This window comes from Saimiri boliviensis, chromosome 10 (genome assembly GCF_048565385.1).
Source record: "Saimiri boliviensis isolate mSaiBol1 chromosome 10, mSaiBol1.pri, whole genome shotgun sequence".
NCBI classification, from domain to species: Eukaryota; Metazoa; Chordata; class Mammalia; order Primates; family Cebidae; genus Saimiri; species Saimiri boliviensis.
This window is the reverse complement of record NC_133458.1, coordinates 95804343-95820599: the sequence shown is the minus strand read 5'-3', so window position 1 is coordinate 95820599 and position 16257 is coordinate 95804343. Positions and strand designations below refer to the sequence as shown.

Here is a 16257-nt window from a genome sequence, read left to right as displayed (position 1 = left end):
GGATTATTCTATGGAAATGGCTCAGTGAACCATCATGCTAGCTTCTAAGAAAAGGAAAAGAATAGAGAGGGCAGGGACTTAAAGGCCTTCACGTGGCATCATGGTTCCTTGGGTCAACAGCCGATCTTATCCATCCTTGTGGCCCAACTCCAAGCATAGTGTCTGGCGTAGGACAGAGACTTAATGTGCATTTGTTGAATGAAGGAGTGAATAAATTAATGAACAGTATAATTTATATAAAATATTGAGAGAGCTGATTTCTTACTCTTCTAAATTTCTTAGCCAGACATTTATGGTTACCTTCCCAGCATCCATTTTCATCTTCCTCCTTTCAATATTACTCCAGATTTTCTAATCATGTTGTACAGGGTTATATAGGATTGATCCTTTCCTGAATTCCAGTGGTGGGTCCTCATTGGTTTAGGGCAGATTGGTTTTGTGGTCACATCCCTGACCACAGTGATAGAGTCAGGAATGGATAACCAGGATCCATTAGGATAAAGACTCAATTCTGAGACTTTGTCAGATGTGTCAAGAAAGTAGTAGACTGTCCCTCTGCCTGTTGCTTTTGGATAAGGAAGCCATAGCCCTAATATTTTTGGTTGTTATAGGGGCATCACAAGTAAAGAACATAGCAAGAGTAGAGTCAAATCTAGGGAAGCAGGGCCAAGAAAGAAAGATATATACCCTGAATTTTGGTAATGTCATTTGGGTTGCTGGAACAGTTATGCCTGAAACCAATGACTCCGGACTTTTGGTTTAAGTTAATCAATGTGATTGAACGGAGTATTTGCATCTAAGAATAAAACTTAGAAACTGCTTCTTAAAGTGAATTATTAGACATTGACTAATTTTCTTTGTTTTTTAAATTAAAAAAGGTTTTTAGAGACAGGGTCTCACTGTTACACAGACTGGGATGCAGTGGTGCGAATGTAGCTTCCAACTCCTGGGCTCAAGTAATCCTCCTACCTTACTACCTTAGCCTTCTCGAGTAGCTAGGACTACAAGGCATGCCACCATGGATGGTTAAGACAAATTTTCTTGTAGGAATAATGCTGTAATTGTGGCTAATGCTTCATAACAAGAATCTGACACTAAGTAAGTCAAAGTTATGGCCAAAAAAGGTCAATAAAAACAATGACATAGCTATTTACTCATCCAATCATCGCAAATAATAAATTTTTAAACCAGATCCTATGCTATGGCAAAAATATACTGTATCTAGTAAATATATGAGAGAATTGGTAGTACCGAAAATTGCTAGAGTTAAAAAAAAATGTGTGATGGAAGAATATGGATTCCATACATGATATGCTAATGAGTTAGACATCAGTATCTAAAATTAATCTCTCAAAGGATAATTTGTGAACATTTCAAAGAGAAAGGCTTGGTAACTCCTGGGGTTCAGAAGGGGTTTACAAACAATTTGTTTAAAATAAAACAAATTCAATATTCTCATAGCTTTGTTGAAATTTCTTATCAGGAAAATAACATCATTTTAGCATATCTGGATTTTTTTAAAAAGCATCTCATGAAGGTCATCACATTCTGTCTCCTAGGCACCCTTCAAGACCCACATGCAAATTTGACCTCTACGATAGTCTTCTCTAATCCCAGGAGACACAGGAGTAGTATTTTGTTACCAGAATTCATTTGCCTTTTAAGTTTGTTGGTTTCCATCTGTCTCCTTCACTAGATTGTAAATTGGAGGCAAGTATAAACCACATTTTATTCATTGTTGATTTCTAACACTTATTCTCTGACATGTAGAATGTACTTGCTGAAAGATTAAATGAATGGATGATATTCTCGAGAATAAGATGCAATAGCATGAGCTTGATAGTAATATTGTGAGATACATTCATAAGTGGTCTAACACCCAGACTCAAATAATTCATGGATCAAGATGAGCAAAAGAGAGTTCTTCCTCACTGGTGATCTGTAAGCTTCGGTCAAGATGTTTTCGACGCCGTGGATGGCATACTCCCTTCACTTTTGGAGATCTACCTCACTAGATGCTCTCAGCTAGAGCGTGGATAACTATTAGTTGGATATATTAAAGAGGAACTTTTGCAAGTGAAGTTTTATGATTATAGAGCTTTTTAAAAACAAAAACAAAACCACAACTTGGTTAGATCCAAAAATCAAGCTTAAAACGAATACAAAAGGGGAAAATAGATACTGTTAACATGTAAGTGGCTTTCTCAGCACATAGAATTACGTTTAAGACATGTTATCAGGTGGCCCAAGATCTCTTAGAAGAAGACAAAACGAATCTGAGCCAATGCCATTTTTTTCGCTTCAGCAAAGCTCTCTGTGGAGGCATTCTCTCAACAAATATTTATTGGGTCATCAAAGTATGCAAGGCCATGTGCAAGCCAGTATGCAAAGCACAGTAAGTCATGGAATACACAATGCCTCTCACTACAGATACTCTGTTGATTTACTGTCAGAGCTCTTCACACTCCATTAGGAAACAAACAAACAAAAACATCCAATTACTAAGTCATTAGCAGAGCCTTTCAAAACAGAAGATCAGGATGCCGAGCATTAGACTGGAAGGGCCCTTAGAGAGCCCACACAGCCCCTTTATTTCACAGATGGAAGAACAGACTTATGTAATGAAGAGCAAGGTGCCTCTGCATGTGCTGGCAAGGAGAGATAAAAACAAGATGTTTGTGAAGTGAAACAAGCGAGTTGAAGGACACGAAGTACAGCCTAAAGCCATTCTTACGCAACAGCAGCAAAAATGCCTAACCTGAAGCATGGGCTTTTAAACAACTGGAAGGATCTCCCTCCCCAAATTGGCAGAGCTCAGCTACTTGGAAGCGGGAGAGGGACTGGAATACGGGGTGGGGGCCAGTGTGTGGATGACGGAAAATTTTTACTCTCAGTTTTGTGTATTTCCCTAATATGTCTTTTATGTAGTTTTGTATTGCTTTTGTAACAAATACATATGTATATAATTATATATGTGTGTGTAGCTATGAATACGTATATATTATATATCCATATATGTGTATGTGTGTGTATGTATATGCGAACTTATGCATATACAACGCTGTGAATAGAATGGACAAGTCTTGGACACTTGCAGGCTGTGGGTTCCCCTCAGAATGCTACCCCACAACTTTCTGTGAAAACTTCAAGTTACTTAGTCTCCCTGAGCCATGGTTTCCTTACATGTGAAACAGAGATAATAACTGTCCCCATAGCCACGGCATGGTGGTTCATGCCTGTAATCCCAGAAATTTAAGAGGCCGAGGCAGGTGGATTGCCTGGGCTCAGGAGTTCAAGATCAGCCTGGGCAACATGGCAAAATCCCATCTCTAATGAAAATACAAAAAATTAGCTGGGTGTGGTGGTGCCTGTTTAACAGTCCCAGGTACTTGGAAGGCTGATGGGGGAGGATCACCTGGGCCTGGGAGGGAGGTGGAGGTTGCAGTGAGCTGAAATTGCACCACTGCATACCAGCCTGAATGACAGAGAGAGAATTGGTCTCAAAAACAAAACAAAACAAAACCCAAAAGGTCCCCATCTGTCAGAGCTGTGGTGGGAAGGTAGGTCTTGGCTGCTTGGTGCGGTGGTCAGCATAGGGTAGGGTCTCGATGGGCAGTGGTGACCCCGGTAGCATCATTAGGAATACTAACGATGATTCCAGAAGTGGAGGCTGAGCCAGGGCCTGTGTCCCCTGGCCCTGGACCCAGTGGGCTCCTCCTACCATAGTCCTGGCCTCTCTCAGTGGAGAGTTCTTGAGTCAAGCATAGAGTACCAAGAAAAGAGGAGACGAGACGAGGCTGCGGTGATGACAGCCGCCTGCCTTCATGAGGGGAGCTAGGCGGGTGACTGATGATCAGGCAGTACTTCTTAGTGACCAAACATGGTTCTTCGCTGTCTGTTCATTTTTCAGGGATTGATGTCGTGTGATACTATATCCTTAGAATGACTGGCCAAAAACATAATTCAGAGAAGTCAACACATTCACTCTTGCCAAACAACTGTGTAAAAATAAATAAATAAATAAATAAATAAAGCCCCAAACTGAAAGAGAGTCAGAAAGTCCACCCCTCTTTTCTAAGCATTTCTGAAAAGGGCCACAGCTGGTTTTTGGAGGTCCTGGTTAGAGGAAGGGGCTCGGTTAATCCTCTCTGACTAATCTATTTCCTTAGTGGAAAAGAAAGATTTGAGTTTTCAGTGCTGCAAAGTGAGACCACCTGTGTGCACTACATCGATGCCAAGAATTACTCAAAAAGGCCACCTGCTAAAGATTTCTAAGGACATTTTCATTTCAGGTACTCACGGTATGATTTCCATATTGGAGGCTGGTATTCTTCAGCATCTAGAATAAAAAAAAAGAAAAAGAAATCCATTATCAGCCCGAACGTCAAGCTGTTAACATGTGTCTTCTCTGGAGGAACAACAGTTTGCCCACAGTACTTGCACACAGGTCCTGGAGGGACTCTTGTGTCATTTAGGGGGCAGTTCAAGGCATAGGAGAGGGGATGTGCTTGGAAACCTTGTGGACTTGGCATCACTTTCTTCAGCTTATGTACTGTGGCAGATCAATTGCGTAACAATTTTCATAGAGCCCAGTAAATCAAAAAAAGATTTTTAAAGCAATTAACTTGATTGCACCCTCTAGTAACCCTTTCAAATGGTATTTACTTAACTTGGCATAGTAAACATATAATTTATCTCACAGTTTCCAATCAGACCTTTAGCCCATTTATTAAGACTTGAGGGCAAGACGGAAAGCAGCAAGTATGCAGTATTAAATCTGTAGAGCTGTGCAACTCCACCAACTGAACTCCGAAAATACGCGATCTGACAGCAGAGACACTGATGATTCCACTGGAATTGCATTATCTCTTGAATTAACTGCAGTGTGTGACTTAGAAAATTTCCAGAAGTCTCTCAGCAATCAGAAATGTCAGACTGACGGAGTCACAACGAAGTGGAGAGGCCGAAAGTGTGATTCATCCATCTAGGAAACAGACGACGGGAGAAAACCTGCTCATTCAGTCGACTCAACCATCCCAATGCTGACAGCTGAATTGATAATTCTGACGCAGTTATTAGAGTTGTCCTGCACTCACAGCTATAAGGCCTTGGGAAAACATGTTCTAACTCAAATAGGAAAACAAAATCATTTTTTCCAAACTACAGAGTATTGATGTGGGGGAGCCTTGAGAGTTCTCTAGTTTGGCACCTTTAGACATGGAAACTGTTCTCGTCATCCTGCACCCCTGGTGTACCACATAGCCTGTCCTTAGACTACCCTTGTCCTTGTGTTTCTGTCCTGTTAGACTTTTTTTTTTTTTTTTTTTTTTTGAGACAGAGTCTTGTTCTGTCACCCAGGTTGGAGTGCAGTGGCAAAATCACAGCTCACTGCAACCTTCGCCTCCTGGGTTCAAGCAATTCTCTTGCCTCAGCTTCCTGAGTAGCTGGGATTACAGGCTGCCACCACATCAGCTAATTTTTTATATTTGTGGTAAAGATGTGGTTTCACCATGTTGGCCAGGCTGGTCTCGAACTCCTGACCTCAAGTGATCCGCCTACCTTGGGCTCCCAAAGTCCTGGGATTACAGGTGTGAGCCACTACATCTGACTCTACTAGACTTTTCTGACCTCATTCATGAAGTAACGTAGTTTGAGGATGTTTTTCCACCTGAGAAACAAATATGCTCTTTATAAATAAAAAACTAACTGAAGGGTGGTATTCTTCTCCAAATCCTACTCACTTGCACAGTTTAAATGGAATTCTTTTTCAATTATTTACCTTGCTCTCTGGGGCCCACTGTATGACAGTGCTCAACTAAATGCCTCCAAGGTCATTTCATACAAACAAATCTGTAATGTTAGGCCTGAATTGTCAATTACACACAGAGGGCTAGTCAGCCACCTAGGCACACACACAGTGCATTAGTGATGGTTTACCATGTTATTCAAATTGGGTTTTGCTAAATCAATGTGTTCATTAACTCTGAATAGTTTTGTCAAAGTAAGAGAAGAGTGTCTTAAAATAGTGAGCCTTTAACCGAAACAAGCAATTAATTTCGTCCCATAGGTGACATAAACCAATTTCAATGGGTTAATATGAGTGTTTGTTTATAAAGAGCATTCAAATAAAATTTACCAAGCAGCTGAGTACAAATTCTAGACCCATCCATATAATATCAACCCATTAGAAATGCCAGGCCCTTTGTTTTTGTTTCTTTTTTTCTTTTTCTTTTTCTTTCTTTTTCTTTTTTTTGTTTTTGTTTTTTTGAGACAGAGTCTCACTCTGTCACCCATGCTGAAGTGCAGTGGTGCAATCTTGGCTCACTGCAACCTCTGCATCCTAGTTTCAGGCAATTCTCCCGCCTCAGCCTCCTGAATAGCTGGGATTACAGGCATGTGCCACCATGCCTAGCTAACTGTATTTTTAGTAGAGATGGGGTTTCACCATGTTGGCCAGGCTGGTCTTGAATTCCTGACCTCAAGTGATCTACCGGCCTCAGCCTCCCAAAGAGCTGGGATTATAAGAATGAGCCACCAGCCCAGGCCCTCTATGTTAAAATGTTGAAGGCATCTTCAAAAATATTCTTCCAAAGAGAATAAAAATCAACACACACACACACACACACACACACACACACACACACACACACACACGATAGATTGCACAGAAATGCAAATCCCTAAAATGCCACCTACCCAAAGCTGTAATGTCTTGTTATTTTGGATGACGTTTATTCTATGAGGCAAGCATAAGCTCCAGATGGAGAAGCGGTCAGCAATTTCAGTATCTAGAGCACCACTTTCTATACACTCAGGGAAGGTCCCAAGACAAAAGATTAAATCCCCTTCACTCAGGTCTTTAGCAGAGACCATCTGCTCCACTTGGATCTGCTAAGGTCTTCTCACCTAAAGTCAGAAGTTCAGCTAAGGTGACCTCTCAGTGTCCATTTCAGTCTTGTTCTGTGGAAACCCTAGAGTTTTGTTTCATCTGAAACACTGGCCCCTAAGTTAACACTCCTATAGGCTGTGGGCTACAGAAACAACCTACTCTGTTGCAGATGCTCCTTGCTGGCAACATAACCTAGAGGGAGAAATCTGCCTGCAGAGACTAGAGATCACGACACTTCCAGGTGTAAAATCCTCCATGATCTTCCCTGCACGTGGAATAAAATCCAAGCATCCTACCATGGCCCACAGGTCCTGCATCATCTGGAGCCTGCGTACTGTAGACATTTTTTCCCTTTTTCACTTATCATCCAGCCACACTGGCTTTCTCTCTTTTCCTAGAACAAGGCAAGTTATTTCAAGTCCTTGACCTTTTCTCTGATGGACTCTGCAGGTAAAATGCCCTCTGATAGATCTCTGCATGGCTCACTGGCTCTACCGCACAGGGCTCAGCTTGACGTTACCACCCAGGGGTTTTCCCTGCCAAGTTCTTATAAAGTGGTCATCCCCCTACCCCAGTCACTCTCCTCACAGAGAGCTGATTTGTCTTCATAGCACTATTATCATCTGAAATTATTTATTGATTTGTTGGTTTGTTATGACTAGTCTCATCCTCTATTAGCCAAACTCCATAAAAGCGGGAAGTTTGCTTCGTTCATTTCTGTGTCCCTGGCCTTTAGATGGGTGCCTAGCGCAAAAAAAAAAAACAACAAAGCAAAACAAACGTGTTAAATGAATGAATGTGTTAAATGTCTTAAACCAATCAGGGTTCAAATTCTACCTCTGACAACTAATGGCTGAAGAATTCAAAGCAAGTTATCTTAGCTTCTTTTTTAAAGAATCTCCCAATACTCATCTTTGTAAAACAGAAAAAATAAAGTACCTACCTCATAACCTATCTCTTAGGGGCACTGTGAGAATTCAGTGAGACAGCGTATAGGAAATTCTTGGGACAGTATCTGCCAGTAGCAAGTTCTCCGCAGGCCCCACTAACGTCCTTACTGAGTTGCTATTGTGACGTTGCCCTGCCCTGATTCTTCCCAGGTGAGCCAGTGCTCTTGTCTTCTGTCCCTTGACTGCAGCCAACGCCTGTCTCTATTCTTGCCCCCAGATCTGGAGCCTGTAATTAACCTCCAGGGCTGTTGTCATGGAAGGTTTTTCTTTCCCACAGAAGAATTCAAAGTAAGGGGCCATATGTCATGCTTCAGTGGAACAACTATAATTACCTCGGCCTTAAAAATATGTTTCACAAACCACTAAAGCACACTGTTAGGAGGCCTTGGTCAAGCGTCGGAGCACAAAATAGTTTTACTATGTTGAAACCAATCTTTAGTGCCTCCAACTCCGCCCCACCAACACGCACACTATTTGCCCTAATTTCAAACCACACTTTTCAAAGATCTACTTGAGTCTTGGCTAGCCTGACACTTAAAAAAAAAGAATAGGTTTTCAAGGTCATTTAGTTCCCTTTGTCATTTGGCAAATGGGGAAAATGAAATGCAGGATGATTCAGTGGTTTCCTCAAGGTTATAAAACAAGTTAGAGGCAGAGGTGAGAGCCTTGTCTTCCAGGCCTCTGACACATCATCCATCCTTGCCAGGCAATCCCCGCTAATTTACATACACTGAAATCAAGAGAACAAAATTACTATGTATTATATATGTTACTTCAATTCTTGTGAAGCTTAAAAGAAGAAATAAAGAAAGAAAATTAGTAGTGTGAAGTATTGTCACTAAGCCAAATGGTGGGACCGTATTTCATCTGTGCACACACCCCTATTGCATAAAGTCCAGGAGATACAAGGTACTGAAAATATGGACAAGATAAAGCATAATGCCTTTTGACAATGTATTATTTTGTTAAACATTCTGAAGAAATAAGGAAAGGGGAGGAAATAGAAGCAGCAGCCCCATATGAAAAAAAGAAACTATACTGAACTCAGAAGACAGTTACACATTTTTAGAAAGGAACAATGAATTATAAAGATCAAAGAGGCTTAGAAAGCACAGTGGTTAAAAACTTTGACTAATATGTACCTAACCTTTAAAAAAATGTGTCAACCTTTTGACTCAGCAATTCTATTCACGGGAATCTAGCCTAACATAGTAATTGAATGCATGTACAAAGATATACATGAACAAGATGTTCTTCACTGTGCTGTGTATAAGAGTAAACCCACTGAAGCACAGAAAGAAGAGAGTGGTTAAATCATCATCACACATTTATTCATGAAAATAAGAGTTTGGGTTACAGCTTTGTGATTGAGAGCATAGTCTCTGCAACTAGACTGTTTAGGTTTAAACCCAGCTCTGTCACTTACTTACTTAAGCAAGTTGTCTTATCTGTCTGTGCCCCAGTTTTAAAAATCTATATAATGAGAGTAATAATATCACCCAACAGGCTGGGCATGGTGGCTCATGCCTGTAATCCCAGCACTTTGGGAGGCTGAGGCGGGCAGATCATGACGTCAGGAGTTTGAGACCAGCCTGGCTAACATGGTGAAATTCTGTCTTTACTAAAAATTCAAAAACTTAGCCAGACATGGTGGCGCATGCCTGTAATCCCAGCTACTCTGGAAGCTGACACAGGAGAATCACTTGAACCTAGGAGGCGGAAGTTGTTGTGAGTGGAGATCACACCATTGCACTCCAGCCTGGGTGACAGAGCAAGCTTCCATCTCAAATAATAATAATAACAATAATATCATCAAATACATAGCATTGTCGTGAGCACTGGATGGGTTAATATTTATAATGCTTAGTCTGCGAACAAAAAAAAATCACAAGTATGTTTCATAAGATAAATTATGAGAAAAAATAAAATAAAATGTGTAGTCTCATGACTGGTATATAGTAAATGCTATGCTTGCTGTTATTATCTACATTTAATAAGAAACTATTTGTGGTACATTGTTAAGTATTAACAAATCAGGTTATAAAATAATTTATTAAATATAATCTAATTTTTAAGAAAAGGTAAATATTCATATACACAGAAATTCTCAAGAAGGCAATAAACCCGATTATTAAGACTTGCTATACCTGATAGTAAAAATCTAGATGATTTCTACTTTTTCTTTTGCTCACTTGTATTTTAAAATTTTCTGTATATACTGCTTACATAAAAATTAAAATGAGAAATAAATTTGAAGGAGAGCTAGTTTTTTAAAAAGCATACTTACTAAACAAACCACCACCTCAGAAATAAAGTATATATAAAAAGATCCAACAAAAGTAATTGTTGTAATAACACATACAGCATGTACGGTGTTCATGCATGAAGAGCTAGGAGTGAGACAAAGGACAGTTACTTCGGCAGCAAAAGGCCATGCCTGATTCCCTTGGCCCTCTTTTAAAAATTCTGTGAAGCAAATATCAATGAGTAATTCTAAGCAGGCTGGGAAACAGGTGTCTCCTCTCATGAAAGGGTGTTCAGGGGAAACAGAGATTCTTAGAAAATGATCAAAACCTTTACAAAATGGGTAATAAGACCATTGAAATAATCCAAAGAATCTGAACCTGCTAAGAAAGAAAAGAAAAGAGGAGGAAAGAAAAGCTGGTTAGAGGAGCCTGGAAGTGCAGTTGAAAACTTGAAAGCCACCTTGAGAAAAGCCTGTGTGCTAAAGCTAACTAAATCCCAAAAGGATGGTGCTGCTGTTCTGGTCTTTGGGGGAAAACAAGGAATTCTGGGATTAGAGTACAGGAAGCTCCTCAATGTCTGAGAAAGACTAGGGGACCATGGGGCAATAGGGAGTAGGTGGCATAAAAGCAAATCTTTCTGGATCAAGAGCATAGCAAAAATGAAGTCATACTTCCGTTGTTTTTACTGAACTTTAAAGTAATACACCATTGCTGAAAAAACAGAAAAAGTCCAATAATTTTAAAATGTATATGGTAGAAAGTCCTCAACCTCAGGAAAAGGAAAAGCGCCATTAACAGATTTGTGTGAATCCTTCCAGATTTTGTTCTGCGTATAGCTAGAATAACAATTTACAAAAATGGTTTCATACCATACATACTGTTCTGCAATTTGCTGTTTGAATTTCATGGTAGTTCTGCAGCATCTGTCCACGTCAGTACACACAGATCTATGTTATTTTCTTTCTTTAACTGTTGCTTGGCCTTCCATTACATAAGTATAGCAAAATATACTTATTTCATTTATTTTATCATTTCTAACTGATGGACATTTAGGCTATTTTCCACTTTGGGCTATGATACGGTTTGGGTCTGTGTCACTTCAAGTCTCATCTTGAAAACTGTAATCCTTACATGTTGAAGAAGGGACTCAGGTAGGAAGTGACTGGATCATAGGGGCAGATTCCCCCATGCTGTTCTCATGAGAGTGACAGAGTTTTCACAAGCTCTGATGGTTGGAAAGTTTTCTTTGCTCTCTCTCTCGCCACCTTGTGAAGATGTGTGCTTTCCCTCCGCCTTCTGCCATGATTGTAAGTTTCCTGAGTCCTCCCCAGCCCTGCCGATCAATGAGTCAATTAAACCTCTTTACCCAGTCTCAGACATTCTTCATAGCAGTGTGAAAATGGACTAACATATCAGTGTAGCCTTGTTCACAGTAGCCTATAAGTGCAGTACAGATTTGGGGGAAGTTGAACTGCTGGGTGAAGAGTCTATGTATTTTTTATTTCAAAAGGTCATTTTATTTTAAAACAGGCTTCAAAAAAAGAAAAAAAGTCAACTGAAACTCTCAGCAATGGATACAAGAATGCCCATTTCTCCATACCTTCCCTCACCAAAACTGGGCTGTTAACAATATGCATCTTAATTTTTGACGCCTTAAGACTCGGTTAGAAAACTCACAGATGAGACTAAGTATGCATTTGCAGGGAAGCAAACGGAGGCACAGAACACTCCTGGAAGTGAACCTGTGGAAACATATGGGCATGGAGTGCGGGGAACATACGTGAATCCACACATTTGGGTGGCTGCAGCTGGAAGGCTGTATTCTTCCAGGCATTGTTAGCTCCAGAAACATGTTGATTTGATGGAATCACCTGAGGAGCAAGTGTAAAGGAATTTGGAGACTGATTAATGAAGAAAAATTAAAGAACACATGTGCTCCACTTGGCTAAGTGACAACTGAAGAGGAAATACCTGCAAACATCCGGGAGAGCCAGATTCCTTCACTTGGCTCAGTGGAGGATGACTAGACTAAGAGAAAAACACAGGCAGAGGCTTTGGAAAATGAGAGGAGCCAAAGCTTCACTGATGTAGAGAATGATCTAGCAAGGAAGCTGAAGACCTATTTTTCAGAATATTTCAAATGAAGCTGCGTATATGGCATCAGGGAATCATTTAAGAAACAGAGCGGGGAAGGACTGGGTCCCTCCCTCTGCCATCCCCTCTCCCAGAAAAGCCAGGTCTGTGCTGTTACATTTGATTTACTGATGCGCACATTTGTAAACGGGCTGTAGTGGGCTTTTCCCAGGGAAGTTGGGTGAAAACAGGTTTTGCAATCAGCCATGGAACAAGCCTCAGGATGAGATGACAGTTCAGAATTTGTTGGGTGATTAGCTTAATGGGCCCAGGATGGGTTGGGATCCAAATGAAAGCAAACAACAGCAGGCTGCAATGTGTCTTCCACACACATTATGCCCATGCTTGGGTCTTCAGCAGCATGTCCTCATGGACAGAGTGTGCAGCCTGTACCTGTGATCTTGTCAGGCCAGCATGGCCAAATGGCGCCAGGCCTGAGCTGCAAAGACTACCTGGAGATCATCCTAACTGCTGCACGACACCCAGATCAGAAGGCTTTTAGAGAGCCTGGTTGCTACTGCTTGTCCCCTTTGTGGTTTCCCTGCATTCCCCTGAGAAATTAGACACCCATGTATTCTCTTTGGAAACTCTGCTTAGGTAAGGGATGAAGGCCTGCTGTTGGTCTGACTACCAATCTCATATCAGGGATTTTTCAAACTGTTTGAGTCCTACCAGCAGAGGATAGTTAAGACAAATTCTAGGAATTATTGCTGGACCCTGAGGCTGGTCCCCAAAAACAAGAGGAGGGAAAGACTTTCTGAAGATGATGAAGCCATGGAGGGCCTTGGGCTGGAGTCTGTGGTCACTAGAGGGCACTGGGGCCACGTGGAGCTTCTGTCCTGAACCACTTATTCTGTATGCGGAGGCATGATGAGATTCTCCCACTCAACAGGTGCTTACTGAATAAATGCAATGAGCCTGTCCTTGGGCACAACACAGTGAGCAGGCAGAGAGGGCTTATGACACTCTGCACGATCTGGCCCCTGGCCACCTCTCCCTGGTCATCACATTTGTCTCTCCTCTTACCCTCTAGCCCTCAACCACCCTGGCTTTTCTTTTACTCCTTGAACACGTCAAGATCATACCCGTCTTAGGGCTGCCAAGCAGTCTCTTCCTTCTCACCTGCACATGGCTGGCTTCTGTATCATGGGATCTTAGCCTCAATTTTCTGGCTCCTCAGAGACATCTTCCTGGACCAGCCAACCTAAAGCGTTTCCCCAGATACTGTCTTCAATCTTGCAGAGCCTTTCTGCCATCTGAAATGTTTTGCTGTGCGGTTATATATTTGTATGCTAGACAGACAGCACCGTGAGAGCAGGAACCTCATTTATCTTGTCCTCCAGTGTGTGGGTCACCCTTAGCCTGTTGGGTACTTTTTTGTGAATTAGAAAAAGCTGTCTTTTCCAGGCAGGTGTACAGCTTGGCAATCTGAAAGCACCTGTGTGTAAAGAAGATGCTTCCTCTGAGGGACAGAGCCCCAACCCAGAGCATGTGACCTCATGAGGGGAGCCGAGGCCATATTCAGCCCCTACTCCCCCTCTCGGCTGGGCACAAGTGGTACAACTGAAATGGCCCTGACTGCTGTATCCCAGGACACAGCAGGTGCTCACAGGCTTGAATAAGTAAAGGACAGAAATCCAAAACTTGCATTCTTTCGAGGGCCCCAAATAAGTAAGGAGGTAACTGTATGTAACATAGCAAGAGGATGCATATGACGAGAATTGATGGTGTTAGGACTCCTTAGCCTTTAGAAGGCTGCATGGGGCAGTGGCAATCAGGCTCTTCCCATGCCTTGACCAATCATCTCTGCCTTAAGTAGCCCTGTCCAGGATCCTTCAAGAGCAGTCTCAGAGGAGTGAAACCTAAGAGCAAGGCCTACAGTCCTCAAAGACAAAGGGAAGAGTAAGTTCTGCTACCACAGCACACGGAGCCCAGTCAAGCAGGTACACTATTGCCCAGACATCTACTGTAGAAGTCCACAGTAAGGAGTGTCCATATGAATGAATGAGCTCTTAGAAGATACACAGGCTGAGGTGCGGCCTGCGGGGACCAGAGGCAAGACAGGACATGGCACTGAGGGGCAGAAGTGGCTCAGCTTGCTGGCTGAAACAGGCTCTGCTGTGTCTGGGTGGGTAGCCAGAGGGTGTTTTGGAGGGATGAGGGATTATATTAAAGAAATAAGTAAGGACCAGATAATTAAGTGTTTCACAACCATGCTAAGGACTTACCTCTTCTAGAGGGAAGGGAAAATGCAAGCAGGGACAATACACAGTCCAGATTGTATTTGAGAAGGATCACTGCAGTTGAGAGTGAAAGTGGACTGGAAGATGAGAAGATGGGAAAAAGAGAAGAGAAGAGGCAGTAAGACCAATCAAGTGACTGGCCAGTAACCGAGGAAGGTGATACTAATGACCTGAACTTGAATGGTATGGGTGGAGACAGAGAAAATGGGATGGATTTGAAGGACATGGAGAAGACAGAATCCACAGGCCTTGATGATAAACTGGATATGGACAAGGAAGAAAAGGAGGGAGCATGACTTCTGGCTTGAGCAGAGGAAGATGAATGGTTTTTGGCTGAAGCATCTGGATGGGTAGTGATGCCACTGACAGAAAGGCGCAGACCAGAGGACAAGCTGGCCTGGCAGACGGCGAGGCTTGCAGCTTTTGCCTGCTAGAAAGCGATGGCTGAGGAACGTCCAAGTGAACATCTCTAAGGGACCTGCAATTCAGAAAAACGGCCTGGACTAGAGATCCAGGAATGGAAATCCCAGCATAAACACGGCAGCTGTAGCCAGTAAAATAGACGACATGACACAGGGAGGACATCAGAGTGAGGAAGGGAGGCCTTTGACAGAGCCCCCGAAGAGCACCAGCACTGAAGGAACACGAAGAAGAGGGAAAGAGGCAGAGAACAGAGTGATAGGAGAGAAACCCCGAGCTGGGGTGACATGAAAGGCAAAGCACAAGACATTTAAGAAGGGGGAAGTGGTTAACAGAGTCAGCAGCTGCTCCAGCGAGATTCGCATGGGGAGGGCTGTTGCTGCAGTAACATGAGGGTTTCTGATGACCTTGCCATGGGGTGTGGGTGGAAGCCACAGGCAAGTGACTTGAAGGGCAAGTGGAAATTGAGAAAACAGAGCTCCTAAGAGGGAGTTTTGGTGGAAAAATGGAAGTAAATGGTGGCAATGCAGGGAGACAAGGGGTTGAGGGAGAGAAAAGACACAGGAGCTCTTCTTGTTTACCACGGTCATTACCTCTGCCAAACCACTGGCCATGTTCCTGGTCTCCTCGCTCCCAAGACCCTCTCCCCACTTGCTGCTTGTAAGTTTTTTACAAAATACAGATTTCTCATAGCAGGTTGGAGATGCTTTCCTGGTGGACAATTTCCTCTTTTATCACCCACACACTTCCTCCCCTGCTATTTCTTTAGAGGCAACCTCACCACCACTACTTCCATCCAGCCTAGAGGCCTGTCTCTCCTCCCCAGACATTCTTCCTTCCAATATCTCCCTGCCTCTTTACAAACTATTTTCATCAAAGGAATGTCTTACTGGCCCTCTTCCAGAAGAAACCCTTTTGGGCATTCATTTATTCATCCAACAAATATTTACCCAGAGCTTATAGCCTAATTGGCACAAAATGGTGCACTAGACATGGGTACAGATATAAAGGCAAGATGCAGAATCTAACCATGGGAATCAGTTAGGAGATGGAATAAGACATCAAGTTATTCATTCATTCAATGAGTACTAACTGATGCCTGCTGGGCATCCGGCCCCTGGCCACGTGTACACACCATGATAACACAAGGTAGAAAGTGGAATGTTATAGGCCAAGATCACACCTAAAGTGCTGCTGGAACGGAGAGAGATTATTTCACTCAGTTATTTCCTCGTAGTTATTCCTTTATTCATCCCCTTCCTGAAGAGGTTAGCTCTTAGAGAAGGAGACAATTTAGATGTATCCCCAGCCAGCTCTCCACTCTTGCCATTAGAAGAGTCACCATTTTCTTCTACTATAATGATATCTTTTTTGGT

At 42.3% G+C, this 16257-nt stretch overlaps 1 protein-coding gene across 3 annotated transcripts in view; it reads right to left on the bottom strand.

The window, feature by feature from the left end:
- The window catches only part of CHN2 (chimerin 2), a 327734-nt gene that overhangs the window by 156721 nt on the left and 154756 nt on the right, over positions 1-16257 (bottom strand). For all 3 annotated transcript variants that reach the window (XM_039472656.2, XM_003935167.4, XM_074379887.1), the window contains one exon: positions 4301-4339. In XM_039472656.2, coding sequence (XP_039328590.1) covers positions 4301-4339 — 39 coding nt within the window. The remainder of the gene's footprint in view (positions 1-4300; positions 4340-16257) is intronic.